At 38.8% G+C, this 16741-nt stretch overlaps 1 protein-coding gene across 1 annotated transcript in view; it reads right to left on the bottom strand.

Moving 5' to 3' along the window:
- The window catches only part of AIF1L (allograft inflammatory factor 1 like), a 50962-nt gene that overhangs the window by 28660 nt on the left and 5561 nt on the right, over positions 1-16741 (bottom strand). Inside the window, exon 3 of the mRNA XM_072431642.1 lies at positions 5837-5903. Within this exon, the coding sequence (XP_072287743.1) occupies positions 5837-5903 (67 nt within the window). The remainder of the gene's footprint in view (positions 1-5836; positions 5904-16741) is intronic.

The raw sequence follows: 16741 nt of genomic DNA, 5'->3' as shown, positions 1-16741 counted from the left end.
TTCTCTGTAATGTAATATAAATAAAAACTCAGCAGTAGCATTGGGAGCCTCTCCTAATGGGCACAGAATGTGTGAAGGCTCAGGAACTCAGCACATACATCTCTATAAAGGCCTACAAAGACCTACAAAGTCCAAAATATATAGGAAATGGTCAGGTGGTTTACCTCTCTAGCATTTACCTATCAACATTTTTTTAAGAAACTACAGATATATAGTCACATCCTCAGATTTCTTCTTATTTTTATAGGCAAGTTCCTTACAAAATAAAAGAGAAAAAGCTCCATTTACATAATCATCTGGCAAACTCATCTTTCAAAGTGAAGCTAGCTGAGGTTACTAGGCAGATGTACAGCTGAAACAACACTAGGATTGAGCTGGACACCAGTCCAACGTCCGGCTTTCCTTTTTTGCATCTTAAGTGGATGTTGGAGAAGGCTGCTGTGACATCGGCCTGTCCTCCACATCCCTGCAGACTCATCATACAAAACAGCTGAACGTTCCATTGCTGCTGGGAATGCTGCTGCTCACACAATGAGGGCTCTGTGGGACTGCTCTGGGGAAATCTTGAGATAGACAAATGTAAGTGGGTGGGAGGAGGCGAGGTTATTGAAGGCCTCTAGTGTGTGATGGGACATAGCTTTCCACCTACAGTCATAATGTTAACAGAGAGCCCAGTGCACAAAACCAATCCTATAAAGTGCCAGGAAAACGCCCATTATCTGATCTAATAGGATTATGCGGGGTCTTTTTCCATGTGATTTGGATGCAGCTCCTGTCCATGTCTCTAGGAAAACATTGAAGAATAAGTCTACTTCTAACCCTATTTTACATAATTCCTTTCCTACACATTCAAGAATCCCACTGCAGGCAAATATCTAAATACAATGCATATATTGGAGCTGTTTTACATGCTAAAAGTGTTCTACTTCTGTCCATCCAGTCATGAGATTTACACATCATTCCAAGCTGAATTGGTAACCTGACCATGGTTTATTACACACAAGGTCATGTCCCTTACACCATCCTACGATTGTATGGCAGCAAACTCATCCCTAAGCTTTCTCTTTATTATTATACAGTATTCAGGTAGCGCCGGCATATTACACAGCTCTTTACAAAGTCCATAGTCATGTCACTGACTGTCCATCAAAGGGGCTCACAATCTAATGTCCCTACCATAGTCTAAGGTCAATTTGGGGGGAAGCCAATAACCTAACTGCATGTTTTCAGAATGTGGGAGGAAACCGGAGTACCCAGAGGAAACTCATGCAAACACGGAAATAACTTGCAAACTGCATGCCAATAGCATTCTGCCCGAGATTCAAACCTGGAACATATTGCTGCAAAGGCTAAAGTGCTAACCACTGAGCCACTATGGCAAGTACCAAAGTCGATTCAGATACCTATGCCAGTTTCTTTTTAAAATGTATTTAGGGTCATGGTGTGGTGTGTCACAGTGCAGGAGAATCGTAATGCATTGTGCTAAGCACCACAACACTATCCCATTATGAGTTCAGTGCATTTTACAGATAATTTAGTTAAAAATACCATAACTGATCTATTGTTAAAATATTCCCTGAGTTCAGGTCATTTGCTAAAGTCCTAATTTCTAATAATTAGTCCTCTACTCGCTCTCAATTTACTACCACTTTGTTAGAAATACAGTCACTTAATAATAAAGTAGAGCTGTGTTTAATTAGCCACGTTTTTAATAAAATGGCTACAAGAAAAGTATAAAGAAAATTGACAAAATGAATGTTTTGCAGAAAATGAGCACTTCATTCTCTCCTCAGCAGCAGGTTACACAATAGTATGGCACAGGTCACATCTGCCCATGGTTAGTAAACATATCTGATAACTTGACCCTTATTTTGGCACTGGCCATGATTATGAGTCACTGCAAAGAGACAGAGGTATCATTATCTATGCATGTTTTGCTTTACGTGTACCAGTATCATTTTATTGTTGCAATGACCCTGCAAAATGGACCCAAGTTATAGAAGTCTTTAAAATGGTTCCAACGTGATACCTGCCACTGCAGGCCTCTTCCGGAAATTATTAGATACCTAGCTGTGAAAATTAAAATCAATATTAATACCATGTCTGGTACCCAGCAGAGTCCAGCTGACCTTTAATAACTGCTATTAAGATCACATAACAAATCCAACACGTTTTGGGGGCCAGACACTACCCCTCTGCAACAGTGTATTAGAATATGAATAGACTACAACTTCTGTAGTATGTTACATTACCAATCCCAGAACAAGCATACAAATGAGAGTCCGAAAAATGTATCTATATACTTGTTCTGTGTCAGCGACTCAACCATCATTGAAATAAAAGCACTGCAATGGCAACCAGGAAAAGGTGATTTCAGCAAAAACAGCCTCCTTCAATCTCATAAAAGTGTTCCTTTAAGAATACTGTTTTATTTCCTATAGTCTCTTCTATTGGAGGCTGTTAATTGTCTGCTAAAATGTACAAGAAAAACAATGTCATGCTAGAATAGGAAAAGAATGGGTCAAAGACGTGACGTCACATTAGGGCCCCACTTAAAATGCATTGTTTATTAAAGGGTGACAGTTGTCATTTTAATTTGTTTATATTAAGCAGATGTTTCACCTATATACCTAAAAGAATCCTACTAATGTATTTGAAGCCTTAAATTATATATACCCAGGGGCAGACCTGTTTATTACAGGCTTGGAAACCCTGAGTTCTTTGCTGATACTTTTATTTCTACTGATTAACAGTGATTACTACTGATTGAAAATGACAGACTAGCAATAGTTTCTCCCCAAATGCACAATTTCAGCTCACTATTTAGGGGGGTTATATAGGGGTTGCAAATGAAAGACAGATACAGACAGTGACACCGAAGGAAGAGAGGACCCTGCCCCAAAGAGCTTACAATCTAATATTACGAGACAATGTAGAACTCATGCTGCTGCTTACATGGATTTTAAAAGTCTGCAGAATTAAATTCCTAACTTGTTGCAATATATAGCAACCATATTATAAAAAAATAATTATAAACACATATTCTGAGTTCTGGACAAGAGATAATGATGGCATCAGTTTGCTGTAGAATGGAGGAAGAATGTTCTTGCTCTCCCATTCCTATTCCCAAGACTGTGCATTGTAATTTCATTATATATGTGAATACATAGACAAGAACATTCATAGTAGTCTACAGGCTACAAGGTTTATGTTATTGTGCTGATGGCTGTACGTAAATGCTGGACATTACACTGTGCTTGTACATCTGCAATAACTGCCTAAAAATAAAACTGGGATAGGATAAGCAGTATAAGGGGTCTGGGACAGAATAAGCAGAGGCAGTAATATATATATTTTTTCTAATTAGTAAACTGTTGCAAATTAAACCACTCATCTTGGCAGGGAGGTAAACACAGATGGCATAGATAATTTAAAGGAGAAATGAGAGAAAAAAAAATGGAGGTAGTCCTGCCCCACATCCGCTTACATTGTGCAGTTTAGTGTGATATATGTATTAGACAGAGTGCAACATGGTCACAATGGTATTAGGCACTGTGACTATTCTCACTGTGATGTACGTTATATTCTGTGTCACTCCATTCTGTACAGGAATCTCAGGTTGCCTCACTACAGACACTGCTGAATCTACCATATTTCCGCCTGCCTACCATATTTCTGCACATTTATTTGCACTTTGCGCTACACGTGACATTTTTTATCACTTATATTGTCTGGTTTTCTAACATTCGTAATCCTGCCAGCATACATTAAAGAATACAAAGGCGAAAGGATATGGGATTTTAACGGCAGTCGATATTTTAAAAAATATGATAAATCTTTTATTTCCTTCATTAAAACATAACAATTAAAAGATACATGCCTCTTTCCCTACACCAAGTTTCAGGAAGAGTCTAATTGACATTCTGACATACATGGGCTAGATACATTGTACACATTACATATGTTGAGATCACCCGACGCATTTCGCAGACTATGTCAGCTTCCTCAGGGATGTAATTGGTACAGCTAGTAGATGTATCGGCACAAAGGTTGTTACAATTACCAGTATGCTTATTCTATTGGTACAAAGGCAGGCAGGGGGCAGGATTAAAGTCACAACATACAGAGATGGCGGTATAACATTTATATTCTCCACAGTAACATTAAGTGCTTCTCCAATTATTATTGGCAATGTTCACTCCATTGTGTGTCACAGAGGATGGTGGTTCTCTTTATAATCTAATAGCAAGCCTGTCAAGGATGAAATTATTTGATTGAATCTAGTTTTTTGAAGATAACTGTTTATGAACACTCCACAATGGAGTGAAATGAAATTACATTGCACAGTCTTGGGAATAGGAATGGGAAAGAACATTCTTCCTCTACGCTACAGCAAACTGATGCCATCATTATCTCTTGTCCAGAAGCCGGAATATGTGCTTATATTTATTTTTTTATAATATGGTTGCCTGCCTTTGTACCAAGGGAATAAGCATACTGGTAATTGTAACAACCTTTGTGCTGATACATCTACTAGCTGTAACAATTACATCCCTGAGGAAGCGGACAAAGTCTGTGAAACATGTTGGATGATCTCAACATATGTAATGTGTACAATGTATCTAGCTCATGTATGTTAAAATGTCAATTAGACTCTTCCTGAAACGTGGTGTGGGGGAAGAGGCATGTATCTTTTAATTGTTATGTTTTAATGAAGGAAATAAAAGATTTATGATCAATTTTTTAATATCTACTGCCGTTATAGTCCCATATCCTTTCGCCTTTGTATTCTTTAAGCTACACATGACATATTTTAAGCATCCCAACTCTATACACTGGGCTGTACCTGCAATTCCAGCTAATAAAGTCAAATGCCCAAAATAGTTTTTATATTAAAGTGGACTGGAGGCTATTCCCATATCCCCATCCGCACCCTGTTTAGTGCTGATGCCCAGCATTGCTACTTTGTACTTTCAGAGCTCCGACATTGATGCATCTTTTCCTTTTATACTTCCCCTAATGGCTATCCACATAATATAAGACACTCTTTGATTGGTCAATGAGAAAAGATGCATCAGCCAATAGGGGCCACCAGTTTCACTGCTGGAGCAATGAAAAGTACAGCTCATTCATCGACACAGCAAAGGGGATGGGGTTAGATGGCACCAGAAAAGCTAACTTTTTGGTGAAAGTATTTTGGACATTTCCTTTAAGTAGATGGAGTTGTCTTTTACCATGCCACAGGCTCTGCATATATTGTATTGTACTTGGTATAAGCCAGATAGCCTAGATCAATAGATTTTGGATATAGATTTTAAAAGATAAAAGCTACATCTTCCTAATGTAGTGATTGTGAGTAAGTCTATGTACACGTCAGATGATTCTAGTCCGATAATCACCTTAGGGCTGATATCGAATGAGTATCTGACGTATGTACAGTGCTGGTTGTCTGTTGTTCCGAGGACCGTCCACGGATGATGAACGAGTAATGATCATAATGAAAGTGAAGAGGACGCAGAGGGGTGCCGCTCTATCGTTCTCCTCTCTCCATAGAGCAGAACGGCATTGCATAGTTCAGTCCTAGGTCATTGGAAAGGATTGTGAAAGATCCTTTCCAATGACACTTATTGCACGTATGTACCCAGCCTTACACCAAACATTCACTGGTGGTGCATTAATCACTGTCATTTCACACACATACATCACAAACACATACAAGTCTTCTTGCAGTTAATGTTTGGGTATTGTCAGAACAATTGTTTTGCAAATAACAAATATGTTGGTGCACATGGGTGGGAAGCCTGAAAAAATTTTACATTTTCTGAGTTAGACCTACTTTTATATGAATCAAGTTTTTCCTCTATTTCCTCTTCATCCTTGTATTTTTCATCACACAAAAATTCCTAAAAGACAGGAAATACATGTTTAAATAACAGCAAAGCTAAACACAGGAAAAAATGTTAAAAAATTTCAGCTTATTAGTCCCTAAATGCGGTGACTGCATTTCCACCTGGTAATGCACTTCTGTCCTAGGGAAGAGTCATTGCATTTTGTCTATGGAGCAGCAGTGTTGTCACCCAAAGACAAAGGCTAGGTTAGAACAATAGAACACCTCCCTCATTGTCATTATAAAGGGGTGAGGTGTTCTGTCATAACACATAATTAAGATTTAAGTGCAGACCTCCCAGCTAATTCTTAGTTCAGTACAGAAAAACAGCCAGACTTCACTTTACCTAAGTTAAAAATGAATGCTGCTTTAAAAAAAGGATCCGACAGTGTTTGTATAACTGAACACCCTCTAATTCCAATGATTCAGTCCTTATAGATGCAAGTTGTTGCCCCCCCAGCCAAATCTTGGAGGTGGAAAGAGAATTTCTCAATGCCATCTTCTCATACAGTGGTCATGTTTAAGTGGAAAATGCACTTGAAAAACAAAACATAATGCCTGTAATTTGAATGGTCAGATAAGCATAACTATTTCTACGTGGGTATACATCAATATTAAGTGCTTTATGAGTATTATTAATACAATCACTTGTAAGGCTCTGTTATTGTTCTTTGAAGAGGCATCCTCTATAAGTAGCTCTTTAATCAGCAGTGAGGATGGATATATTAAAACAAGAAATAAAGCAATATAATCCACTTGTAAAGGAAAGGTGACATTTACTGTATGATATATAAACAGAGAGCCGTTATCATATTGGCAACAAAGGCACACAGTTCTATATTGGTAGTAAGTCATATAGGGAGAAGAAGAAGGTCAACTGAAGATTTAATAAAATAAAGTAGCAGGATACACAGAATATTGAAAGGGGAAGAATGAAATGTCTTACTGATGCAAAAAGTCCAACTTCCTCTTACAGATTTAACTATAGAAAGAATTGGAAGCAAAAGCCTCACTGCAGTGGTCCGGCATGATTTCACTATCCAAAATTGCAGCTGGTGCTCTGGAATAGTTCACATGTCAGAGCTCTAAGGCTATGTTTAGATTAGTGGTCAGGTTGAAATGCAGTTACCAATTCCTCATACCTCTGAACCGCTGTCCATGGTGAGATGGTACATAGCGTCTTGCTAATGGCAGCCCATTTTGTATGAATGAGGATGGCAGTTGGTGGTACAGTACTGCCATGATCTGCTCGCTATAAAACATTCAAATGCTTGTTTGTCAATGAACCAACACAGTGTTGCAAGGGGAAAAGGACTTTCAAGGTACCAGCCACCAGGTGCCTTGCAGGTATACCTGTCCTCACCTCTACTATGTTAGTTCTTAGACAACGTTTGACAGTGGGCTACAGCTGGCAGTACTGAACTATTCACTGCCCACCCCATTCATTCCCTGGGCTGCTGTCCACTGTAAAAAGAACCAGCACAGCAGAGCAGCTGGCAAGGTGCAATACAAGGACCAGAATTATTAGAGCTCTCCAAGACTAGGGAAGATAGACCATCATGGGAGCACCAACATTTCTTTAAAAATCATTTGATATTAGCTTGTAAATGTTTTCAGCCCATTTTAAGTTTGCTAGATCACCCAGGTTCTCCTATGATAGTTTATCTTCTCCGAGTTAGGGCCTGAGTTAATAATGATTAACTCAGGCCCTCTGTGTGTCTCTCATGTTTCCAGTTACAATATATATACAACATGCACACAAAAAAAGTGGTGACATTAGGCAAACATAGTATTTATATAGAGCCATCATATGCAGTGCTGTACAAAGTCCATAGTGGTGTCACTAACTGTCCCTCAAAGGAGCTCACAAACTAATGTCCCTATTATAGTCATATGTCATTAATGTAGTTTTAAGGTCAATTTTTAGGGGGAAGCCAATAAACCTAACTGCATGTTTTTTGGGATGTGGGAGGAAACCTACGCAGACACGAGGAGAACCTGCAAACTCCATGCAGATAATGTCCTGGTTGGGAATCGAACCTGGGATTAAGCACTGCTACCCAATAAATGCATACATGCAGATCTTAAAGCACCATAAGGCTCTGTTTAAGGTGAGTTTACTGTCCTTTAAATGACTAACTTACAAAAGTTTCATAACACAAGCTGTCAGGTAGTTATTCCCCTTCAGGTACATTTCCGGATGTAATAAAAATACAATTTCCACTCTTCCACAAAGAAAGAAAAATACTTTCATGAAAACTAAGAATGAAAGTTTACCATTAAGTTACTATAACTGCTGCATCCTTTTTTTTTCTTCTATCAAATTTTGAGTTGGCTAGTACAGAAACATTTTCTTTTGCTGTTCCTTTAAGAAAGATATAAGAATTTTGCTCATTGTCTTGTATTCTCATCCTCTCCCTGAATATATTACAGACACAGCAGTCCCTCTGTCACTGACACTGCCTGGTTCATTGTGTCCTCCAGCCATTCACTGCATCCATTCTCTAATCTCTTTCTTCAGTCCTTGCAGATACTGGTGGGGGTTTGGGCTGAGGTTGTGGGAATGCCAGGATGTCCTCAGATCTGTGCTCAAACTTGCCAAAACATCTCTGCACTTTTCATTTTCCCTTTATAGGTGAGCATATAACAGCTAAGAGAGCTTTGCTGCTTCTGCCACAATCAGGTTTAGTCAAAAATACATTTCCAAAGTAAAATAGGCAGCAATTCATATCAACCAATTGGGATTCAAAATAATAGGTAAAATATGAATTTTGATTTATTGCTATTGATTACATTTATTTTTGCCGGAGTAAATAAAACCAAATATCTACATTGCTCACAAATTTAATAAGCCCTACAGGCAATCAATAAAAATTACTAAATAGAGTATTCTTTTTTAATTTTGACAAACTTTAATAGTTAGTAAAGTAGTGACCCAACTTTGTGAAAATCTTAGCTGGTTATCATACTGATGTATTTGCTTTAATACAGGGAGCCACAGGACAAGGTTCTCTGGCATGCAACTTAAAGAGGCCATGGAGAGAAGGGAGAGGTAATAATTAAGTATGGCTCATAAAGTATAACTAGGGGGTAAAACAAGAAAAACTTTGGGTTTCATTTCTAAAGCAGAGACTCAGACATTCAACAAACATTTTTTGACAGAGAATCAACTATTGCCACTAAAAACAAATGGACTTGGAAGATTATCTACAAGAAAATGTTTGGTACATGTCAGATGCACTACTTCACAATGAGACCCTTTTATTCAAAACCATATTGGATTTAAAACCTAATTTCAGGGTGTGTTTAGCAAAAACAAAATACAAATCCATTACATGATGTTCCTCTAGTAGCTGCATATTCAAACAATGTATCAGTGTTATATTTTTAGGCTAAATTCACACTGGCAGTAAGGTTGTGGTGTGGTTACCCCTTCCTCACCCCAGGAATCACTGCCTTTCAGAAAGTGGTACATGTCGGAAGCCCCATAGGGAATGAATAGGGGCGGCAGTGAGCAGTACTACTTCAGGTGCAGAACCTGAACCAGCACTGCCATGCAAGTGTTTAAGTGGCTTGCAAGGTGCCAGCTGTGGGGAACAATGCAGAATTATGCAACTCAGAGGGAGGTGTGAACCTGCCCTTACACTAATAAGAACAGTTGTCATTGTCAGTTACAGGTCCAATACTAGGGATGAGCGAGTTTTTAAAACTCGATCTCGCGGCAAATTCAGCCATTCTCACTTACCGAAATTGTAAGCGAGAATGGCCGGTTTAAATTCGCCAATCTAGCTCATATTAAAAATAAAGATTGCGGGCTGCGCTGATCAATGAATGCAGCGCAGGCTGCATTCATTGATTAGCTCAGTGTGCGATCCCCAGCACTAGAGGTTAAATAGGTTACAAGTCTCCCCATTCAAAATCCTTTAGTGCTGTCTGATTGGCTGAGGAAAGCTTCCTGCAGCCAATCAGGGAGCACTTGAGGTTTTGAATGGGGATACTTGTCCCCATTTAACCTCCAGTGCCGGGGATCACAAACAGGATTCCTGGGGCTGCAAGAATGATTCCAGCTCTGAGAAACCTCTAGTGCCCGGGGATCGCAGTGGAACTGCAGAAGAACTCTCAATTCCACTGCGATCCCTGGGTACCAGAGGTTAATTAACCTCCAGTGCCCGGGTATCTTCTCAATGAATGCCGCTGTGGCAATCCCTGGCACCAGAGGTTATTAAACCTCCAGTGCCCCTGGGATCACAAACAGGAGGATTCCCAGGGAATCCTGTGAATCCCCTCTGAATCCTCCTGTTATAATTTTCTTCGATCTTCCGATGGTTTTGTGAAATCGGTTTGCCGAAATTTCGTGGAACCATTGGAAGTTCGAGTAAATACCCTATACAATACCTGGTGGCAGCAGTTATATCAAGGAACAGAGCATTTTTTTTTCCACACTAGCAATATGGAAGGCTCAACAGTGGCTTTCATAATTAAATGCAGAGCACAACCAAACCCTCAAACTGGCACAGTCAGATTTTACCAGCAGGGTCCATGGGAGATATAAGGAACTGTAAAGGTAGGTTATCCTCCCTCCAAAATTTACCAAACATTTAATTACAGTAGTTTGGGGCAGACTAATCTCTAAATGTGCTTGATAAGTAAACGATATTTTCTCCCTTAAGTTTAGTGGCTTTTAAACTTGGTTTGACAAGGCTGCTTGAAATAGGATTTCAGAAATATTCTATAAATAGAGTCTTTTCAGACTTATTCCTTATAAGTGAAAGATTGGCAATGGTCTGGGACTTTTTAGATTACCGGATTGCATGGTTATCCCATCCACAAGGCAGATAAAAGCAGATACACACAGTGCTAATATTCTATCTCAGTAGCACGAATATAAATTAAGATTTCTGGGTGGTAAAGAACAGGAGACTAATATGTCTGGTCAGTAAGAGGATAACCCTGAGGCCCATGCTGGAGATAAGCTTTGACAGTGGTTGCTGGTGCAGGTGTGATGGAGATGTGATAACATGAAACAGACGGATGAAAAGCTTCTTCATGCTGCTTTTCTCTCTATGCCGGTGAAATACATTTTCCATATATAGGCCCTGCTGCTTATACCCCTCTGGGACCCGGCTCCTGCCTGGTATGTCAAATATGCTGACTTCCAACAGCTTTGTCTGCCTGTGTTATAAGGCAACATTGCTGTCTGAAAGCAAGCTTGCTCCAACAATGCAATTCTTATCAAGCATAATAGATATATTGTATTTTAAGGGCATCTAAACCCAAACCTGTAATATATTGCAGTTAATAAATGTCAGCAATAATTGACCAAACCTGGAATGCCGACGCTTACTTATTGTGCAGTATTTGGACAACAGAAAGGGCCACAGGTCCCTGTCTCTTTCCTACTATCAAAGGAGCATGGTTGTGTAGTCCTCCAAGCTAAATTCACTGTTAATTGATATGTTTTAAAGTCTATGTAAATCCTACCTAATTTGTTCCCTATTGGTCTGTTGTATATATACCAATAAAGGTATTTTATTGATAGCTGGTGATCTCGCTAGAAATCATGACAACTAATAACTTTCTTTACTGCATTCTTTACAATCAATTAATGAAGATATATTGTCTAAACCTCCAAGTCACATTTAACTTGATCAGTGGCTCTGTGAAACTATTTCGGGTGACAGTTTTCCAAACTATTGCTGCACAGAGAAGCTATTCAGATACTGTTTAGCAGCCTGATTTGTCCTTAGGAGTGGGGAAGGCAAGGACAAGTACAAGGTGCCCCTCTGTGACCTTATCAAGAAAAAAAAAACAACAAAAAACGTGACTGTAGTTAGTGATCTGGCATGGCAAATCATTACACCAGGTTATGGGACACCTGCACTGATGCTGAATTTTCACCCCAAACATTTAAAAACACAAAAAATCTACCATCTGCATGGAGCTTTAAAATGGCAGTTTTAGCCCTGGAAAGTTAAATACCTACAAAAGAAAATCAAAATCCTAAGTTCTGCAAGGTGAATTTTTAATTTGGCTGTTAGGAGTTTGTGCAGTTTGTGCTTTACCCTTAAACTGTTTATAAGCAGTTATGTCTTTTTTATGCTGTTTTTTTTTTAAAAAAAAAGACATTCTGAAGACAAGGCAAAGTCTTGTAAATGTGTTTTTGCACTGTCAGCACCTTAAAGAGGTACGTCATATGAATGTGTTATGTAAGGCAGCGATGCCTGTTTGCTATTTAAAAGGTTAATGTTTGCATAAAATGACAAAGGATCTTTGATTGCTGTGCTAATATCCAGAAGATTAAATGCTTTCAGGTTCACCGACTGCTGGCAGCGTGACTTTGTTGAACCGGTATACCGCTTCCTCTATGCTGAGGTCAGGTCTGCTTTTATACCTGTATTCCAATGTTACCCTTTAGCACACAAATCAGATCATGGGATACTCTTTTTAGATCAGAAAAGTGATCAGGAAAGTTACCTATGTGGCCATTTCATTTATTTAAATCAACATTAATATGGCTTACATTAGCCACAGAAGAAGGCTTCCTCCATGGTACAAGTCCATGCTCTGTGATAAAACGATAGGGAGGTGCACAGCTCTGAACATTTTTTTAATTTACTGCAAAACTATAATGCCTGTAGCTTGGGCCCTTGGACATCCACCAAGATCTAGATTCCTGTCTAGCTGTCAAAACAACAAACCATAAAGTGGACCTCAGCTTAAAAAAGACAAAAAGTTAACAAGATATAAAGTTTTTTGGTAAAATTGACGTGCAAAATTTGTCAAATAAAGCCCTGGCTCCTGGTGGCAGTGTAGAGCTCAGTTCATACCAAGGCACCACCCTATATAGAGCCAGCCACCAGGAACTACATCATCATTACCCATCCAAAGACTGAAGAGGATTGCAATGGACCAGGAAGAACATTGTGGAGTTGGCTTTGAAGATGGCAGCTTTGTGGGATGCAGCAGCAACAGGTTCTTGGACCTGCACACGAATAAGCCTGTGCCAATATACTGCCAGCATGTTGTTTATACATACACCAATAAATTCAGTTCCATTTTAAGCTTATCACTCTATCATTTTGAAAGACTGTCAAACTTTTCAACTTCTTTATTGAGTCAAAAGAACGTTGGGGGAACAATATACTGGGTATAATAAAAGTTTCTTGGCACTCTTTGTCTTTGGGAAACTTCCCTTTGAACATATCATTTAATATTTCAATCTGTTTCCTCCTTTCAGTTAATTGCGAGTGCAAATGGCTGTTTAAACTGCCTTGCTGTTGTTCCTAACATTGGCCCTTCTCTTCTTGGTGGATGCTCAATCACACACATTCTATAAATGCATGCAATAAGATTTACATTTCCAAGACTGGAATGCCAGGGAAACAGCTAAATAAACTGAATAATTACAGGTCACCAAAACCACCAAAAAAGTTTTAAAACCCTGTTTAGCCAGTCTGGGCAACCCCACCAGAGAGCTTGGTGACTTCATGTTTCTGTGCTGCAGTTAAACAACACAACTTTGTCACCAACTTGACCCCAAGCTGGTTAATGAAGGAGAAGGAACACGTGGTAAAGTCACCACATCACACTTTATTACTATTTATTATAAAGAATGTACAAATGGTTAATTGTAGAGCACTGGTCCAAAAAAATACTCAAACCCTGTCTACTAAGAAAGCAGCAGTGGAGGAGGGGGTGAGAAGAAAGTGAAATAGTGGCACATTTTCCTTGCTTAGACTGCAAACTTACTTTTAAATGTACTTATATTCCAGTTTATTTTCTGGAGAGGCTTTAGCCTCCTTCAGCATTTTATAATAGCTCCCTAGTGATCTTTTTGTGAGCTCTGCCTGGGGCTGCACACCAGTTCTTCAGAATCTTCTCGGTCTGTCACCTCGTGCACAGTTTATTTTCAACCAAATTTTACTCACATCAATAGCAAAGCCAAGAAAGCTGCAGACAGATTTTCATTGAAGTAAACTGAGTGCGGGACATGTATGCATCAAAAAGAAGGTACATGACTGAGAATATCTTAAAGAGTTACTGCACAGCATTATATTGCAGGACTGGGTAAATCCCAGAAGGCATGTAGCCAATACACATACAAAATTGATTTTTTTTTTAAAAGCATTTTAAAATATTGCCAATGGAAGCAAAAATTTTAAGGCCCCTTAAAAGTGATGCTAGCTTGCAAACAGCAATTATCCATATGATATTATTTTGTATTTTTGTACACAGACTAAGAAATTTAGGAGAATTACAATGTATTTTTCCTTAATTTGTTTCCTTCTTGACCTTTGGTACACCATCTTTTTTTTGGATCTCTGTGGCATTGCTGTAAGACCGAGTTCCCGCAAGTATGGACCACCATGCAGCCAATGAAAACTTCTGCATATTGACAGGTATCGACAAATCAAAAGTCAGGATATTACAATATGTCAGGAGAAAATCAAACTACACCATGGCACAACTTTATACAAGGGCTATGGATGGACTGGAAAAAATACAAATATTAAAATATCCCAAAAATTAGGAATAATTGGAAAATTCATATTAGATTACATATGGTTATTGGTGGGTCACAAGCTTAGATTCCAGACACTTGCTTGTAGTTCACCAGCAGAAGATTGAATCCAAAGTTCCCTTGGCATGGGTTTTAAAACCTAAATATGACTATACTTTGCATATTGCATACTTTGGGGGAACACACACCCTGGGTTCTAATCTGTCTGACATCATTCCAAGTTGATCACAGTGCTTGCCAAAAAGCCCTTAATATTATTATTATCAACAAACCATATTTATATAGCACAGTGCTGTACAATAAATAGGGGTTGCAGATGACAGACAGATACAGACAGTGACACAGGAGGAGGAGAGGACCCTGCTCAGAATTTACAAACTAAGGGGCCATTAGAAAAACGTAAAGCTGATCTAGTAACAAATATATTTTTTGTGTTAAGCCCATGCTATGTAATGAGTAGATCGAACAATTGCATCTCTGAAGGGAACAGTATTTTCCCTTGAAATACTCTGATCTTCCAAAATGCCCAGCACCATATTTGTTCACTCCCCTTCTAGGTTTGGTACCTATTCCTGGACTAATGAGCTGCTCAGTTACTATATAGTGAGGCAGATTATTATTAATAATATTAAACATTTTGTATAAAGTGCCAACATATTACACAGCGCTGTACATTAAATAGGGGTTGCAAATGACGAAGAGCTTACAATCTAAGAGGTAGGGGAAGGCAGATGTCTATTTCCAGTGGTGTTGGCCCCATATCTTTGAAGGCATCAAATGGGAGGTTTATCACCACCAGAGGGTTAGGAAACCCCGAATAACCTGTCCTCCTGTGGCCATCTAGTATGGAGCTTAGATATTCAAATACAATTTTTTTATGCACCTGGAATACGTTTAACAGATTTAGATTGAAAGTTAATCTGAGGTTTTAATTAGCTTCTAACCAACCACAGAAGTCTGGTCAACTGTATAAACATTGGAAAGACATCAGATGGTAAGCAGTGCAAAAATTAACATAACATCTCTGTAAGACTTAGCAAAATATGTTGGCCCCCCAATACCAAATTCAAATATCCTACTCATGCTGCTCCTGTTTGATGTATCTAAAAAAATGCTCTCCATAATTAGACAATTTGAATAATAAATATTATGGCCTTCTGTTAGCAAGGCCAATGTGATTTCATTAGAGTGGTTTGATCCCACTACTACGGATGGTGTCACGTGTTCAAACCTTAATCTATGTCTCTTGGATCGTGGCCCACGCTTGTTTTGTCTCAGATGCCATTAATTCCTTTTACTCTAAGCAGTGTGTGTGAGCAGTATAGTATGATAATTACTGTAATCACAGTGATTAACGCTGTGCATTTATAGTAGGTCAGGAATCGGGAAACACTGCATTGTGCAATGATTACTAATTCTGTTGTAAGGTGAATGAGATTAACTTCTTGTTAACCCACATACACCCAAGAACCAGAATGAGGAACGAAAACTATGAGTAACCCAACTTTAACCTAGGAATGTTAACACTAAACATTGAAAAGTATAGCGTAAGTATGGTGGCAATTGGAATGACTACAATATAACCTGTATAGCAATGGGCAGCACAGTGGCTCAGAGGTTAGCACGCTGTCCTTTGCAGCGCTAGGTTTGAATCCTGGCCAGGACATTGTCTGTAGTTTGCAGGTTCTCCCTCTGTTAGTGTGGCAACTCTCTGGGTACACGGGTATGTGCGTAAATTTCCTCCCACATCCCAAAAAACATGCAGTTAGGTTAAGTTGTTTCCCCCCAAAATTGACCTTAGACTATATTTTTGACATATGACTATAGTAGGGGATTTAGATTGTGAGCTCCTTTGAGGGACAGCTAGTGACACGACTATGGACTTTGTACAGCTCTGCGCAATATTATGGCGCTATATAAATACTGTGTAATAATAATAAAATAGACAACTAAAAACATCATTGGAGTGATGTAGATGATTCTTTTAAGTGGTGTTGGCCCAATATCTATGAAAGGATGATCAAATGAGAGGTAATTAGCCACAGTCCAAAGAACCCCCAACAACCTCTAGAGGAACCCCGGGATTCAATGAAACTCTGGTTGAGAATGGAGGATCTAAAAAGTCAAATATTCCCTTGTAATTGTCATACCAGGTGGATGTACAATGTAGTATATATTATATACAATACTATAAATGTAGAGCAACCAATATACACTGACTGAGCTTATCAATTCAATTGTGAATTAGAAAAGCACAGCAAACGAGAATCAACCAAGTTTTACCTCATTTACTGAGCAGTTAATAAAAAGAAGGTAGTTGTCATGGGAAAAGT

The sequence above is a fragment of the Pyxicephalus adspersus genome, chromosome Z (assembly GCF_032062135.1).
Source record: "Pyxicephalus adspersus chromosome Z, UCB_Pads_2.0, whole genome shotgun sequence".
In the NCBI taxonomy this organism is placed as follows: domain Eukaryota; kingdom Metazoa; phylum Chordata; class Amphibia; order Anura; family Pyxicephalidae; genus Pyxicephalus; species Pyxicephalus adspersus.
The sequence above is the reverse complement of the archived record's forward strand: the minus strand, read 5'-3'. Positions and strand labels throughout refer to the sequence as shown.